General features: G+C 44.2%; 1 protein-coding gene across 1 annotated transcript in view; it reads left to right on the top strand.

Annotated features, from left to right (window-relative positions):
* Positions 1 to 16,290, top strand: part of LOC311011477 (endonuclease V-like) — a 47,009-nt gene that overhangs the window by 7,793 nt on the left and 22,926 nt on the right. The window contains exons 6-8 of the mRNA XM_084006435.1: positions 2,236 to 2,304; positions 2,496 to 2,624; positions 15,807 to 15,876. Of these exons, the coding sequence (XP_083862561.1) occupies positions 2,236 to 2,304; positions 2,496 to 2,624; positions 15,807 to 15,875 (267 nt within the window). The 3' untranslated portion in view covers position 15,876. The remainder of the gene's footprint in view (positions 1 to 2,235; positions 2,305 to 2,495; positions 2,625 to 15,806; positions 15,877 to 16,290) is intronic.

Here is a 16,290-nt window from a genome sequence, read left to right as displayed (position 1 = left end):
GTTGGTTGGTTTCCGTAGCGCGGGGAAGAATCTGATCTCTTTGTTTCCACAGACCGCGGTCACCTCAGAGGATGCAGCCGCTCGTGTCTGATACTTATCGGATGATGTTCCTTTTAGGCATCGCGTCGCGTCGGCGCTGCACGCTCATGCTGAATGACATTTTAGTATTCCCTCCCCGTGCATGTTGATGTAATTGCCGCTCTCCGGGGCTCCGTTTAATCCGACGCCTCAGGTCAACGCCGGGTTTTGGCGCCCTTTACTAGGAAACGAAAGTAATCTATGAAAGCACGCCACATCAGGCTCACGCCCAAATTCAGAAAATGAGTCGGTTAGAAATAAGATTAGCCATTACCGCGTCATCGACGAGCTATATGCTGCCACGCTCGATCAGATGTCAGAGAGAGTTTCCAGAGCCAGCATGCTGAGTTTTCAAAAGACCAACATGGAGTCTGACTGTTTCTGAAGGTCACGCAGAGATCTTTCTCTCCGCCGCTCTAATTAAATGTGTGAGTGAGGGGGGCGTGTGTGCGTCTTCATCAGACGCCCGAGCACAGAAGGTCTTCATGTGAAGATCACTTTCACATCAAAGTTTTGTGTGCGTGTACGAAGACGCACAACGACCCAGCGGTTACAGGGATTGTTTGGCCAATTCCCCAACCGTTAAAACCCACGAAGGCTGTTATTAGAATAAAAACGCATTTTCATTACAGTGGAAACGAGGAACGTTTGGACTCTCCTTACTCCCTACAAATGCTGTAATAATCAGCTGTAAGTCGTCCACCTACGTTGTTCATTTTGGGTCTTTTCATACATGATAACACATGGAAAAATATTGACAGATTTTAAATTCATTATTTTATAGTAATTAATTTGACACACATTAACACTGAACAAGAAATGGAATCCCAAACATCTTGGTTGTGTTTTTTATTTTTTATTTTGATCCACCACTGACGCTATTAAATATGACTTCCTGCAGTACCTCCACCTCAGAAATACTTACATTTGGAGTCCTGTTCTCCGCCCTCTTTTGACTTTTCCACAAACTCAAAGACACTAATCCTCTGTTTGCACATGATTTACCTGCTAAATAGGAACAACTGGCAAACGCCTTCAATTAAGGACCACAATGGGATTTGTCGTCATAAGAACGTAAACGAATTGTTGTCCTTCCAGAACGTGACAGAATCTGACACGGACCTTTCTGAAGAGTGAATTTAAATCGTTGAATCGCTTTATGTCGACATCAGACAGCCTTTCTGACGTTTCCTCCTCCACCAACTCTGCTGCTGAGCTTCTTTGCTGCTCGGTGTCCTTCAGATCTTACGTCTTCTGCATTTCTCATTTTCTCCCTCCTTTTTTCCCTTCTTCACCTCCAGTGTATCTCTCTCTCTCTCTCTCTCTCTCTCTCTCACTGATAGCATGGCTGTAGCTCAAACTAGTGTGTTATTGATGACTTGCTCTGTCTTTCTGACTTCTGCTATTCTGGCTGCAGTCCGACTCTTGCTTCAGGAGCCAAACCCCCCTCTCTTTCTCTCTCTCTCTCTCTCTCTCTCACAAACACAGAGTGTTGGCCTCATCCCAGTCGGGAATGGAGGCCCCGTGCGGCCCCTCCAGTCTCCCTGCTGGCTGCTTGCTGTAATCAGTCATAGTAGAGTAGACACCCCATCCATCATGGAGGCTAAGCTCCCTTCATCGCGCTGGCCCGTAACCCACCGCACACCTGTCAACATCAGCCGCCCACATCACTACGTCTGACTTTGCACCACCTCTTTGACTGTGAGATCAAAACTTTAATTCCTATAGGGAATTTTATTTGTATTTTTTCTAAATTCAGTTACCCTGAGTTCATCATCCAGTAATCAGAAATATGACTGATTGGCCAGATTTGGTCTAATTTTGAAATGTATTAAATAGTAAATTTCTGCCAGACAGTGTCATCAAGTCTTTGTGTGGCTGCTTTAACACTAGACTAATAGAGAGCCACAGTCGACTCTAAGGTGATGGTTTTCTCAGACTCAAGGAGTTTGACAATATTTCCTGAGCATCAAGTTTTGAAAGGTATCACAACTCCAAATGTGTTGCCATGACACTCAAGTCATACAAAGGTTAAACAATGAGAAGAGAGTGAGAGGCCTCTACAGCAGGTTAATATTTTGTTTCAGTTTGCTGCCGTTTGTACCGGCGTGCTGTGCATCTTCCTTCTCTTTGATTCTTGTTTCTTTGCCCCGACAGATAGCAGCTCTGCAGAAAGGAGGAGACAGCTTCCCACTCACAGCCGCCTCGGGCAAAGTGCTTGGAAAGGTGCGGCAAAGGACAGACACAACAACAACACCAAAAATACAAACTCAAAGAGTTGTTTTGTTACTGCTGACTTCAAATGGCGCTCATCCGGTTTAAAGTCAAACTCAGCCAAATGCGCCTGACAATCCCAATAACGGAGAGAGAGAGAAATGTGGTCAAAGTTACTGGAGACGTTTCCTTCTTGTGTCCAGGCTTTGAGAAGCTCCAACAAAAGCTCTAAGCCGGTGTACGTGTCCGTTGGCCACAAGATCAGCGTGGACACAGCTGTACGCCTCACACACTCCTGCAGCCGCTACAGGGTCCCAGAGCCCATCAGACAGGTACACACACACACACACACACACACACACACACACACACACACACACACACACACACACACACACACACACAGAGCCAGTCAACGGTGGGTTTTTCAATCAGGATGTGCGGCCGAGCGGCTACAGGAAAGCCTGTCCTGTAGCCTGTAAAAAGGCAGAGCAAGAAACAAAATATTTAGTGATCAGATGGAAGCTGTGAGGCCGAGCGTGCAGTACTCATCGCTTGTGTAACGGCGTCCTGCTGTGACGCGGGGAGGTGTGAGCATCATGCTGTGTGTTTCTGCAGCGAGGCTGGGGAGACTTGTAACGATACAGGGAACAATGTACAGTGTGCAGCCAAACTAGGGGTCTGGGTAACCTGGAGGAGGGGGTATGATGATGGAAGACTCCCGATGATTACAGGAACATCACTCTGTTGTAAAATGTCCAGAAGTATCAATCAATCAGATTAGATTTTTTAGTTTTATTTCTATATATCCATTAGCGGTGTAGAAAATCCTGCTCCAAGGCATTTCTGTTATCCTACACCCTGTTACGCTGCAACAGCTGTGGATGGAATAATCTGCTCCCTAACATTTTGTTTGTCACATATTTAATTGTTCTGTTTATACACTCTTTTTTGCAAGTTTATGTCAGTTATTAGATACAAAACATCCAGTGATTTTTGTGCCTTTTTAATATTTGTATTGACCATCTCAAAGTCAAACATTGGAGAAGAGACAACAGGATCACAGAGCCCCTCGTTCTGGAACAATTCATATTTCAGCAGGACTGTGACAGTCAGCAAGCAGCCAATAAAACAAATAATATGAATCATGGGCAGCTCTCTCCACTCTCCAGCTCTCTTTTGAACATTTATTAGGAAGCATACCTGGTGAAAATATGTTGAAACATTTGAAACTATGGTGGATTAAGGGTTGATTTATTTAACATGAGAGAGAAGTCACACTCACCGATTTTTATACACAGTCTTCCTTTCATCAAGGTGTAGTCTAAACACTACAAACACCACCACAAATCTGTGGTCTATGGAGCGTCCACTCACCCAAACAGCTGCCTCAGGTCCTTTTATGCAGGTCACCGTTCAAGTGGACATCCTCTAATGCACTCGGCAGCTTCACCTCCCATCTGAATCATGGACCACTTTACTTTAGCCAGATGTTTGTTGGTGCATAACTTCATGTCAGAGCAGCATCACTCTGTCTCAGGTGACTTGTTGTGTAGCCTGAGCTACTGTAAGCTAATTTATGTGAGTTTGTATTATGAGTTCCCTTTGGTAAACAGCTATGCAGTCTTGTATGTCATGGGCTTTTATTATGATAATTAGGAACAGCAGGAATGTTTTCTGGCATTCTCCAACTTTGTTGAAAGGATTTCAAAAGTTTGCCTTGTTGTTGTTGTTGTTGTTGTTTGGACTTTGGAGCCTCGGTGTTGCTGATGTTCCCTTATTCGTACTGAGAGTCCTCAGACAAATCTGGCCTCATTCATCAAGTTGAAATAAGCAACTTATGATGAGTTTGTGCAGTGGAAAGAGCACTCCGTTGATTTAAGCATCGCATCCCTATAACACTGTTGGTGTTCTTGATGGACAGACCTTTTTGTCCGACGACCTCGCCTGAACCATTTGAGGTCAACGCCTCAAACTCCACTTTCTCAAATTGCCTCAAGTAACACAAATTTATCAGACACAAATGTTTTTTTTATACAAATGTTTTTACTTGCCGTGTGTAGAAGTACTCTCTAAGACATGTAAACTCCTTCAGAGAGTGTGTTGACTCCATCTAAATGTAAATCTGAAAATGTTCTTCTATCAGGCCCAACTTGCTCCTGGGTATTTTTGCTGTTACTCAGTGAGCAAGCTGAAATAGTTTAAGAATGAACTGAATTTAGCTAAAAATCACTATGTTTAGTTCTCTTACAAATATATATGCAATGTACTTTAAAGTGTACCCTTGTCCGGTGCATGCTGGGAGCTTCAACATTCAAAAACCTAATCAAACAAATTCACTCAGGGGGAGTTTTGAAGTGATCCCTTCCTGCCTGAGGCTCTTTGTCTTCCTGCCACTAGGCTGTGCTGTGCTGCTGCTGTTCATTGTGCTTTTACTTCTGCTGCACCGAAAAACACACGGTCGCACACGCGCATCTCAAAATCATTTTTTCTCCACGGGAGCAGCGACTAACTCAACCCCTCCTGCGTTTATTTCATCAGAGGGTGATGTGTTTAGCTGGGGGGGGGGGGAGAAAGTGGACACAGAGAGGACCGGGGACACTCTCCCCTTGCTGTGTCCAATCACTGGCACCTCCGTCTTTATTTATCTCTCTATCCCACTCTTATTTTCTCTCCCTGACCTCCAAACTCCATTGTTTCTCTCTCTCTCCCTCTCTCTCTCCCCCCCTCCCTGTTGACATTCTCTATTCTCTTTACTGCTGACATCACAGAAAAAAACCCGATCAAGTTCTGGTGAGTGTTCTGTCCGGAGTTCAACTCTGAGTTCATGTGATTCTTTTATGCGCTGAGCAAGATTCAGGTCCCTCCGGCCTGAGAAACCTCAGATGCATCTTGTGCAGAAAAAAAAAAAAATCAAATCAAAAAGCTGTCGATCTGAGAGGAAGACTGACTGAGTTACACAACAGTTGTCTTTTCGGTATTTGAAGATAAGCTGCGGTATATATTCTGTCCAGACACTCATTACGGCTGACGGATGGCACACATGCAGACCTACGAACACATAGATACATACATACATATGTAGACGTATGGCATTTGTGTGGCCAAAAGGAAGTAGAAATCAATGGATGGTGAACCGTAAATAAGGCACAAGCCTCCATAACAGCTTTAACATTTTTTGTCATATATTTTACAAATCTTAAAGTCTACTTGAGGGATGAACAGCATTCCCCTCCTTTGATGTTTTGATGATGAGAATGCTGTTTAACCATGGCTCCAAAATCTCCCATAGGTGTTCAGTTGATTTGAATGCTCAAAACAAATAGCATATTCCACCTCTTCTACTGGTGGCACAAACGACAAAACAACCCAATTTGAAGAGGGGGGTCGCAGCTCTGGGGATGGACCTTCAGTTGGCTGTGGCAACTCGTCTTTAGCCAGCGCGGGTGTCACAGGGGGCTGCTGGGGTGCTGAGCCTGAGCTGCAACAGATGCTGATTCAACAGGAAGTAGCCTGGATCAGAGTTTATGAGTTACAGCTAACCCTGGATGTCCATCTCCTGGAGCTCCCCGGGAAGTTTTTGAGAGACATTTTCATTAGGTAAAGATTATTAAAATGATGAAAAAGCTCTTGCAAGTTGAATCAAAAACTCTGACTGTGAGGAAAAACAAAAGAAAACCCATAACTTTATTAATGATTTTATATCCTGAGACCTTCATAAGGTAAAAAGATTGTATTATTTGTAACTGTGTTGTTTGTCCCTATGAGATGTGATGAAGATGTGAAGACAAACCATCTTTTCTGAAGTGTAATATTCATATTTTAGCATTATTAAGGTTGCGTTGGTTTGACCTTGTGGACAGCACAGGGAGTCTGGTGTTTCCTCAGGTTGTAATACTCAGGAATCGTGACTTGCGGAGGTAAAACGATCTCCTGCTTCGTCATAGTGTCACAGCAGCTGGGTGTTCCTTTCCTAAAGCGCTAAGTACAAATTAACCCCGCGCTCGTGTTTCTCTTCACCTTCTCCTCCACCCCTCTCTTCGACATCTAATAATATCTTCTCACTTGACATCATGCCTGGAATAAACCCCCTCCTCACAGCTTGAGAGATTCGGAGGGAGAGGAAGATGAAAGGAAAAGATGACATCATGCTGTTGCTTCTGCAGTGAAGGCTCATGTATGAAAGCACTGCAGCAGAATCTTTTATACCACCGCGGAAAGTCGAAACCCACAAATGCACATGCACATGCACGCTCGCACACGTGCTCAGACTAATTCACGCCTAGTCTTGCTCCCTCACACCATTAAATTCTCACACTCTCCTCCGTATCCCACCGCATGGAATGGGAAGTTGACGGCGATCTGACACCTGCCTCGATTCATCCTCTGCTCTTTTTTTTTTCACCCTGCAGTCACAGCGAGAGGGTGGCGAGCAGGGTCAGAGCGAGGAAGCTGACACATCAGAGGGATGTTGCATTAGGGGCCGCTCCGATCCCCGTACAAGCACAGTGGGATTCGGGCTTCATTGTTACCGTCGGCAACTAATGTCTCAAAACTTGGCATTTCCAGCAGACTTAAACCTGTGGGGAAATCATGCGTTTGGTCGTGTGTGCTTGTGCGCATGTGTCTCTCTGTCTGTCTGCAGCTCATCTCGCGTACTATTGGCCCCATCAGCCTTAGATTATGAACGTTCGCTCCAGGAACTCTCGTGAGTGAGGTGATTTACAAATTTTGATTTGATTATTCACTCCTCTAATCTGCCAATCGGTCGATGTGTTAATGCGGATTAGCAGAGCTCCATGTTGCTTCCCTGTTGAAGCAGCGTTAACCTCATATTTGCGGATTTAGCTACGAGCCTCAAAGTGACAAAAGCTGCAGCAAAGTGGATGAAATTGGGCTCAGCTGTGCTCACGTTCCAACAAACATAGATTACATGTAGTGGTCTATTAGGGGGGATTCATCTTCTCACTCTTTCCTTGTTGTCTGAGCATGACTCGTTTCCTGGTTACTGATAACGATGATACTTACGTATTTGGGATGATGATGAAACTTTGCCCAATACAAATGTTTTTGGTCCTTGCCTAGTGTGGAGATTAGGTAGCCAAATTTCATACTTTTCATACTGGATAAATCCTGAACCCCTAAACTGATTTTCAAGCACAAATGCCAAATATTCACATGGATTCGTATCTGATGCAAAAAAGTTTTTAAATCAAACAAAATAACATTTGGCTTTTGAAGACGTTGAGTTATAAAAACTTGTGATGGACATATTTTCTCATATTTTAAATGATTAAGCGAGAATGTCTGAAAACTCTCAGTCATCCAGGTCATGGTCGTCTTTGAAAGTTTATCGTAGGCAACTGCACTTGCTTTAGGTTTTTGAAGAAGTCGTCTCTCTGAAAATGATAGTTGGAGGAGGAAAAATATGCTCTCATTAAAATATGAATAATGGTCATTTGTTGATAATGATCTAATGTTTTTTTCCACTCAAATTCTGTAATTTTTGAACGGTATCTGGCGTTAATTATAGATGTTGGATAACAGCATCAAGTTCACCCGGGAGGATGTCAAAGACAACAGTCTGGCCTTTTTGGATTGTGCATCCAAATTTACAGGAAACCCACACACACTGATCAATACCTGCTTTTTGACTCGCACCCCGAACTGGACCACAAGTTGGGCGTCATCAGAACCCTCCAGCAGCAAGTACAGGAGGGAAAGGAGAACGAGCAAAAACACATCAGGGAAGCTCTAAACACTCGTGGATACCCTGACTGGCCATTCAACAACATCATAAAGAGACACAACATGGACAGAGAAGAAAACGACAACAACAACAAAAACATTCATCCCATACATTGCGGGTGTCTCTGAGAAACAGGAGGATATTCAACAAACACCACATCCCTGTGCACTTCAAGCCCAGCAACACCCCAAGGACAAAGTACCCAATGTGGTGTATGTGGTCCAATGCAGTGAGTTTCCCATTCTGGCAAAGAGAGAGAGGTTAAAGAAGCCAAATTATCAACCTGGAACGACCATCTCTGAAAAGAGACCTGTTCAAATACCTGAACTCGGTTAGCCTCTGAGGAGAACCGTCTTCAAACGCCTACATCATGTCCAGTTTCCTCCCGTAAAGCTTTCAACGATCACCGGGACCTGAACGTCTGAGAATCTTCACAGACATGAACTAAACTACAAATACAGTCCCAGAACTCTCATCTTAATTAGGACCAAATCACATACTTTTCACAAGGAAACTTTCAAGAAAGTATTCAGACTCCTAAAAAAAGCATTACCAACTTTTCCCTCCTACATGTTCAACTTAGAAAACGCCCTGCGGGTCAGCAGCTCACCGTTCTGACCTCTCTGCTCAGACTTACACAGATACAGAACATGCGTACACACAGAGACATCAACATACAAACCCTTACAGAGAGCCGCAAGCACTTACAGTATGTACATATGCTGCACACACGGGGCACATTTCCTGTTCCTTCCTCTCCTTTGGCAGTCTGTTAATAGCTCTAATGGCCCCGTAGAAGTGAAACCTAATTCTCTGGAAGCTAATGTTCCCAGACAAACCACGCTGGTGCTCTGTCAGTCCTGCTCACGTGGAATTAGCCCGCCTGCTTGTTGGCTCTTTAGGAAAAGTGATTGTAGCAATGAGTGTAACAATAACTTCAAGTCAATGGCAAGAAAGGGTTAATTTGACTTACTTTTGTCCAAAAATAGTAGATAGAAAATCCACATGACCTTCTATTTAGTCGACTCCGACTCACAAGGGTGACTTTGACCAATAGGAGCACAGAGTTTGGCTGTAAACATGGCGACGTGAAAGAGGAATGATGTGGAAGATAAAGATGCCGTTTGTGTTTCCCAGCATGACAGCCAGCATCATTCACACTACTGTTTGTTTACGGCCAGATTATATTACTCTATAATTGCCTAATAAGTAATAAGACATCCTGCATATGATGTTTTCAGCCTTTCTTGGTCTGATGTGACAACTAGCTCATGGCAGTTAGTAAACTTTCAATATTGCTGTGTGAGTGATATCAGTCGTCAGTCAGTTTAATGGCTTTATAGCACTGATTTTCACTGTTTTATCATGTCACAGATGAATATTTCAGTGGGTTCTCCCTCAAAAGTAAAGGACCCGTATACCTCACCAAGAGACATGTTTGTTGTTTCCTGTTTGTGTCCTCCAGCGCCATCCCGACTCGGCTATTGCACCCTCCAGCCTTCTCTTACGTCAGCCGTGCTTAATGAGCATACGATAATGCATCAACAGTCGCTCATGCCTGCTAAATATCACTGTCAACAACTACAAGTCATCTTATTATTATATCATCAGAATCATAGTGAAGCACACATAGACATTCTGTCTATTCACACACACACACACACACACACACACACACACACACACACACACACGGAGAGGGACAGAGAGGATATTAATATTAATACCGTCAATGGAGAACCTCCTTCTCTTTACGATCATCAGTCGCCTCTCAGCCTTCAGTCAGACAGTTAGTACAAAAAATGGATTTCAGTCAGTTATACAGCTGCTAGTGACAGTGCAGCTGTATGGCGATGAGAGTGAAAAAAACGAAACACTGCCATTCATACGTGGAGTTTCCCCAATAATGTGCGTCACCGATAAGCTTTATGTCATGTGTGTAGTCTTGGGCTGCATTCGGTCCATCGGTCATCATCTTAAGGATGATATCCATTTCTCTCCAGTCCCCCCACCTTCCTCCTCCTCCTCCTCCTCCTCCTCCACCACACACTGATGGGTAGACATCCACCAGTAATGGGACTCCGAGGAGCTCCCTGAGACGTACAGTAACAGCCTATTTCCAGAGCTCTCCTCTCTGTCTGAGTGCTTTGCACTGAGCGGAAGTCAGTAATTATGTTCCCTCTCCTTTCACAGAAGTCACCTGTACACTGTTCATTTAGTCACAGAGTTCGTTTTAAAGTTGGCCTCGTTGTGTCACACACAGTTCCCTAGAAGTTCCCTATCAGAGGGGGTTGTGGTTCCTGTGGAGCTGGTGTTTATCCGCGGCGGTACTAAAACAAAGTCCCTGCAGAGCTGCCCATGCTAAAAAAAAACTTCCCTCGCAGACCGTTTTGGATATTTGATGCGTACAATTTCCCAACTAAGAAGCAATAAATGCAGCTCCATGGTCTCCAGTCTGCATTTTTTTGGGTTTCCATACATCCGCCTTCTGTGCCGGGCGAGAAGACAGGAAATGTATAAGCTCCGCAGCTGCACTCCCAGATTGCAAAAACAGATGGAATTTCAATGTGAGTGATGGCCGATGAGGAGCCAGCATGCATTGAATAAAGGAGCTTCAGGAGTGGATTTTGTGTGTGGGTATGAGGGGAAACAGGAGGAGGTGTGTGTGTGTGTGTGTGTGTGTGTGTGTGTGTGTGGATGGGGGGGCTTGAGAGATATTGCTGATGTGAGTTTTTTGTGCAGATATTGAAGGCTGGGATATATTTGTGTGTAAGAAGTAAGGATTTTTTTAAATTTTTTGTATGTTTTATTGCTGCAGTCTGCAGATGCAAGAATTAATTGTGCTCCCCAGCAGACACGTGTGTGTGTTGTGTGTGTGTGTGTGTGTGTGTTGTCTCTCGTGTCGCCACAACCAACCTGCGTGTGTCAAGTGTGAGTGTGTGCCTTTTGTTTTTTATGAATCCCCACTTTTTTCAACTTTCTCCTCCCTCCTTGTTCTCTCCAACTTCGTCCGTCCTCGCTGCACTGTTTTCCTCTTCTGTCGCCGCCGTCTCTCATCCATCCATCTAACCCCCCCCCCCCTGCTGCTCCATCTCCACTCTCTGAATAATTCAGGCCTGCAGAGCTAGTGTATTTTTGGTTGTTGTCACCGCCGCAGTACCACAAACCCAGCCTATAGTGAGCACGCACATAAACACACTCACACATATGGATGGAGCTGACGACAGCAGCAGGAAATCACTGAGACTGGCTAACTATGAAGAATTATCCTGACGGGGATTTCACACCATCCTGTCTCACTGAATAACATGTCTCACTTTTCTGTGTATTTAAGTCATGTGGATCCTTTCGCTTTGACTTGGATTTCTCACATGAGTTTTGTGTTTGACTGGTCATTTAGATACATTTGGGAGTCTTTATCAGCGACTGTTTGGTTATCGTTAAGCAAAGTCGAGCAAAGCAGCACATTTACATCCTCATTTTGAATCTAGGCCTCCTACTTCAAGTATTGGACTAATGGAAATGGAAATACTTTGGCAGTTCATCCAGTGATTATGTAAATATTACATTCTGGGCCAAGGTGGTGGAACGACTGTTTGTTTGACTGACTGACATTGCTCTAGGCGCTCAAATTTCAGGATTTTCTGTTTTTTAAATTGTTTTACATATCTGTGTAAATTGAGCATCTTTGGGTTTTGGATTGTCAGACAAGACACGCTGCAGATGTCACCTTGGGCTCTGGGAAACTATGATGGGTCCGATGTTTCGTAGAGCATTTTAATCAGGCTAATTAATATTGAAAAGTGACTGCACATTCCATCCAAAGTGGCCCATTAATATCCCTATTTGGTCTTTTTAAAACTAGTGCAGAAGCCGGAATCTCTTATTGACTTGACACTGATGGCAACACAATGCGTTTTTAGTGGAATTCAACCGGAACAGACAGCAGGAGAGGAAAACGTGAGCGAGACAGAAGCCTGCATACCCATGAAGCGGTAACGTCGGACAGCTGACGGGGTAAAACTCCATGAAGATTGACACCGGCGCTCCGCTGGTGCCAGCTGTACCAGTCGGCCTTCCTGAACATGCAGAGAGGATGTGACTGATTTTTAAACTGGAGCTCCCCTCTGGGCCCAGAGGCTGTCTAAATGTTAATATATGGCGGTCTGACATTCTGGTGCTTCAGCCACTGGACTCCGGACCTCCAGAGAGAGAGATGGGAGGAAGGTTGGAGAGGCATGAAAGAGCAGCCCTGGGGTGGGTGGGAGGAGAGAGCGGGAAGCATAGGGATCGTGAGGGGGGGGGGGGAGTTGAATGATTAGATATGATTATGATAAAATGGATTTGTTGTGAAAAAAGTGTGTGAGGGAAGGTGGATTCCAGGGGGACGGAGGATTATAAAAATGATTTGGAAAAGGAAGGAGGGATATAGAAAGGAGGAGGCAGACTGGCATCGCTGCAGGGCTTTAAGGAGCTTTGGGGGCTGAAGGATAGAGATCTGCCCCGGGCCATTGGACCAAAGGCAGGACTCAGACACCTTTGTGTGCGTGTGTGTGTGTGTGTGTGTGTGTGTCTGTCTGTGTGTGACACAAATGTACTAAAAGGCCCTACAGAGAGTTCACCTGTGCATTTCCACCTTGCCAGGGCCAGAGGAAACCCTGAACTATTCAGGCTTCAGTCGAGGGTTTTCTTTTCTCTCACAGCTGTCATTTTCTCTTCAATTTACCCCAGATTTTCCCTCCATTGTGTCGGGAATATACAATATATGGTGCTCTACACCAGCGTTTCTTTATTGCATATTAACAGTTTGTTTAGGTTCACACTATTAAATTAGGTTTTAGGTCAATAAGGGCTTCCTCAGTGACATTCCCCTTTCCTTTTAAAGGTTTTACATTTTGGGAAATAGGCTTATATGGCTTTCTTGCCAAAGGTTGGAAGACAAGATGGATACCACTCTCATGTCTCAAAAGATACTGGCAGGTGATTGAATGAACCATCTGTAAATCAAACACTTGCCAAAGTTAAGGAAATGATCTTTGCCCATCTTTCAATGATACTCTCCAGTTGTGTATCGTCTCGCACACACTAAGCTATGACCACAGCCGCCAGTAGATCCTCACAGGACGCTGATTGTTCCGTGCACCGAGGAATTTAACTCGGCTTTTTGCAACTCTCCCAATGCACTTAACAGAAATAGAAGCTAGGATGCTGTGAATGAGAAAATAATAGAACTAAGATGTGTGTACATAATTCAAGTGTTCTGTAAACAAATAATGCAAATGAATTCATTGTGAATGGATATACATAGACAGAGTGCTTCTGTGCATTATTTACATGTTGGGTTTTTAAAACTGTAAAATGATGATCTATGATGGCAGCCGTGGATATTCTGGTGTTAGAGGGTTATTGACCACGTATGACTGATGTTGAGTGTTCATCAGAGTGACGGCCTTGATGTTTTGACGTACAGTGTTCAGAGGGGGGCCCTTGAACAGGGAGGTGGACGAAGGGGACAGTGCATATTATTGGAATATTTATTTGTATCAGCCGTGTAAACAACCAAGTGGTAATACTGTATTTTTCTTAATACTTCGTACATGTAGACATTGTCTCACTTTTTTTTTTTTTTTTTTTTGAGCACCGTTCAAGCTTTTTTATGACTTTTTCAGACAGTGTGGGAACGGGAAGAGAGAGAGAGGACATGCGGGTAATATGTCCCAGGCGGGAGTCGAACCCGGGACCAGCGCGTCGAGGACGTTTACATGGGGTGGCTGCCCTAACCACTGCGCTAGCATCTCGCTATAAAGTAGTCGGCAATCCATCCAATAGTTCTTCGGTCTGAAGCGGTGAACTAACAGGCCGACAACTAAATAGTTCCCAGCATTTAAAAGCTGACCCAAAGGTCATGAATACAAAGTGGACACATTATTGTAATTTTGCTGACACAGCTCAACAGATTGTCTTCGAGTTTGTGTACCTGGAGCAGGGAATAGCAGACGCAGCGGATGGCCCAGTGTTACCGCCGACATTTCTCCAGCTGTAGCGTCTCCCTCGATCTGCCTCTCAACTCTGAGTATTTTTACCCCCACTAGGCAGGGAGCGGCACTCTGTGCAGGAACGGAAACAGTACAGCAGGTTAGCTCGTTAGCTACTGCAGGTTGCCACACTCATTCTCATCACCACAGGCTCTTTGTATGTCTGAACAAACACGATGGGTATGAGTCAACGTTCGCAGGCAGTGAAGAGTTGATTCAATTAGTGTGTGTGTGCGTGTGCAGGTGTTTTTGTTTTTTTAAATCGTTTATATGACTTCACTTTAATTGGCGTTTTTCTCCCATAACACACTCATCAGGTTTGCAAAGACCTAGGAATGATGAATGAGGTTTAATTTGCGTGATGCTGCGTTGCAAAAGCGTTTCGGAATTAAGATTCTGATAAAAACGTATTGTAGCGGTCTGTGGTCTCTCAGAGCTCCACGATAGAACCTCACATTAGTACAGAGGAACTACTGAGGAACTATGTGTGTCGATGGTACAAAGAACAAGGTTGCTGTATTTATGTCTAGATGACGAAAGAACCAACATGACTTCGGACTCTTTTACAAATTACCGTCTCCGTGTAGAAACTTCAGCAACATTTTTATTGCAAATGAAATCATAACAAAGTAGTTTATTTGGGGTTCTTACTGCTGTAGCAAACCAGTCGACTGCTTGCTATTCACCGAGCACCTCTGGGTGATGTTATGAACTCAGGCAGGACCATATTTGATGACCCGGCGTATCTAGTTTGATCAGAGAAGACCAGGTTTATGAATTCAAACAGCTTCACCAAATCAAAGCATTGATCAAAAGCTGGTTTGTAACGTCTGTTCGATGCTGTTGAGAAAAAAAACAGCAAAAATGTATCGATCCATCCAACCCACCAATCCAAGGGATGACGTGTTGAAGTGAGAACACAGATTTCCAATGTGGTCGAGAAGTTAAACGACAGACATACGGCGTTCATCCATCCGTTATCTTTAACAGCTTTCCCTTCCTGTGCTGTTGGATGATGGCAGGGTCGACGGCCTATCACAGGGCCAGACATAAACCATGCAACAATAAATTAATTAATATCCCCTTACACGTTTTCCTTGGCTTCATAATGAATGACAGGTTGTGTCTCAATGCAGCACCAGCATACAAAAAGAGCCTTTGGCTACAATATATGCTCAAGGTACTGTAGAGGAGAGTCACGTGTTGCAGGTTAACGCGTTTCTAAACCGCTGCTGTTGGTTGAAAAGTTTAGCTTTTTTTCAATACTGAGGTTCAAGACGGTCAACCGTAGTTTTACATTATGTGTGTGTGTGTGTGTCCCATCTTTAGGAGAGAGAGAGAGAGAGTAATAAATGGTTCATTTTTCAGTTGTGAAGCCACGAAGCAGATCATAGAAAGAGCTTTCAGATGTTGGGACCTGCGTACAGGCGCTGTATAATGATGTTTAGTCGGTTTACTTATGTTGCCTGAGTAACATTTGTACAAACAACCCACTGTGTCTCTCAGTGATTTACGTTGTTTGTCAGATTTGGCAGCAAACAGAAGAGCTCTGTTTGTTCTGTGTGAAGTCAGCATCAAGGCACTTAGTTTTAATTTCAAACGTGTTCAGTGTGTGTAGTTGCATTTTCACCTCGGATCGCGAAACGGTTTGTTAACGTGGGATCTTTTCTTCTCTCTTCCTCTCTCTCTCTGGCTCCCTCCATCCTCATCCTCCCTCTCCTCTTCCACAGGCTGACTGTCGCTCCAGAGAGTACCTCCGCACACACTTCCCCGGTGTCGATACACCAAGCAAAGACTGACGTAAGTGAGAGAAAACGCAGTACACGTGTGGTTTCACACAGACACACTTAACTTGTATATGGCGTACCTTGGGAGGGGGGATTTACACAGGCTTCAAAGAGCAAGTGACTCATCGAGGAATTTCCCCAAATCCTAAAGTAAAGCCAGGTTTGTTGGTAGAACGCCTAATCATTTTCATCCAATTTGCTGTTTGAATTAAGCAAATTTATTGTAGAGGAGGACAAACACTCCGAAAAGCTGCAGATTGTTTCACGGATTTTGCCAGAAACAAGTTATTGCGGTTCAAAGGAAAGATACAGTAGTTTAAATCAAACCTGTGAAATTGTCAAATGTCAAACATTACAAACACTGTGTTTTCTGTGAGGAAACAGCAGGGAGGTCAGAGGTCAGCAACCGAGCCGCATTCCTGTAGCT

Source organism: Eutrigla gurnardus (assembly GCF_963514095.1).
Source record: "Eutrigla gurnardus genome assembly, chromosome: 3".
Lineage (NCBI taxonomy): Eukaryota > Metazoa > Chordata > Actinopteri > Perciformes > Triglidae > Eutrigla > Eutrigla gurnardus.
Note: the sequence above shows the minus strand (reverse complement) of the source record. Positions and strands in the feature narration are given on the sequence as shown.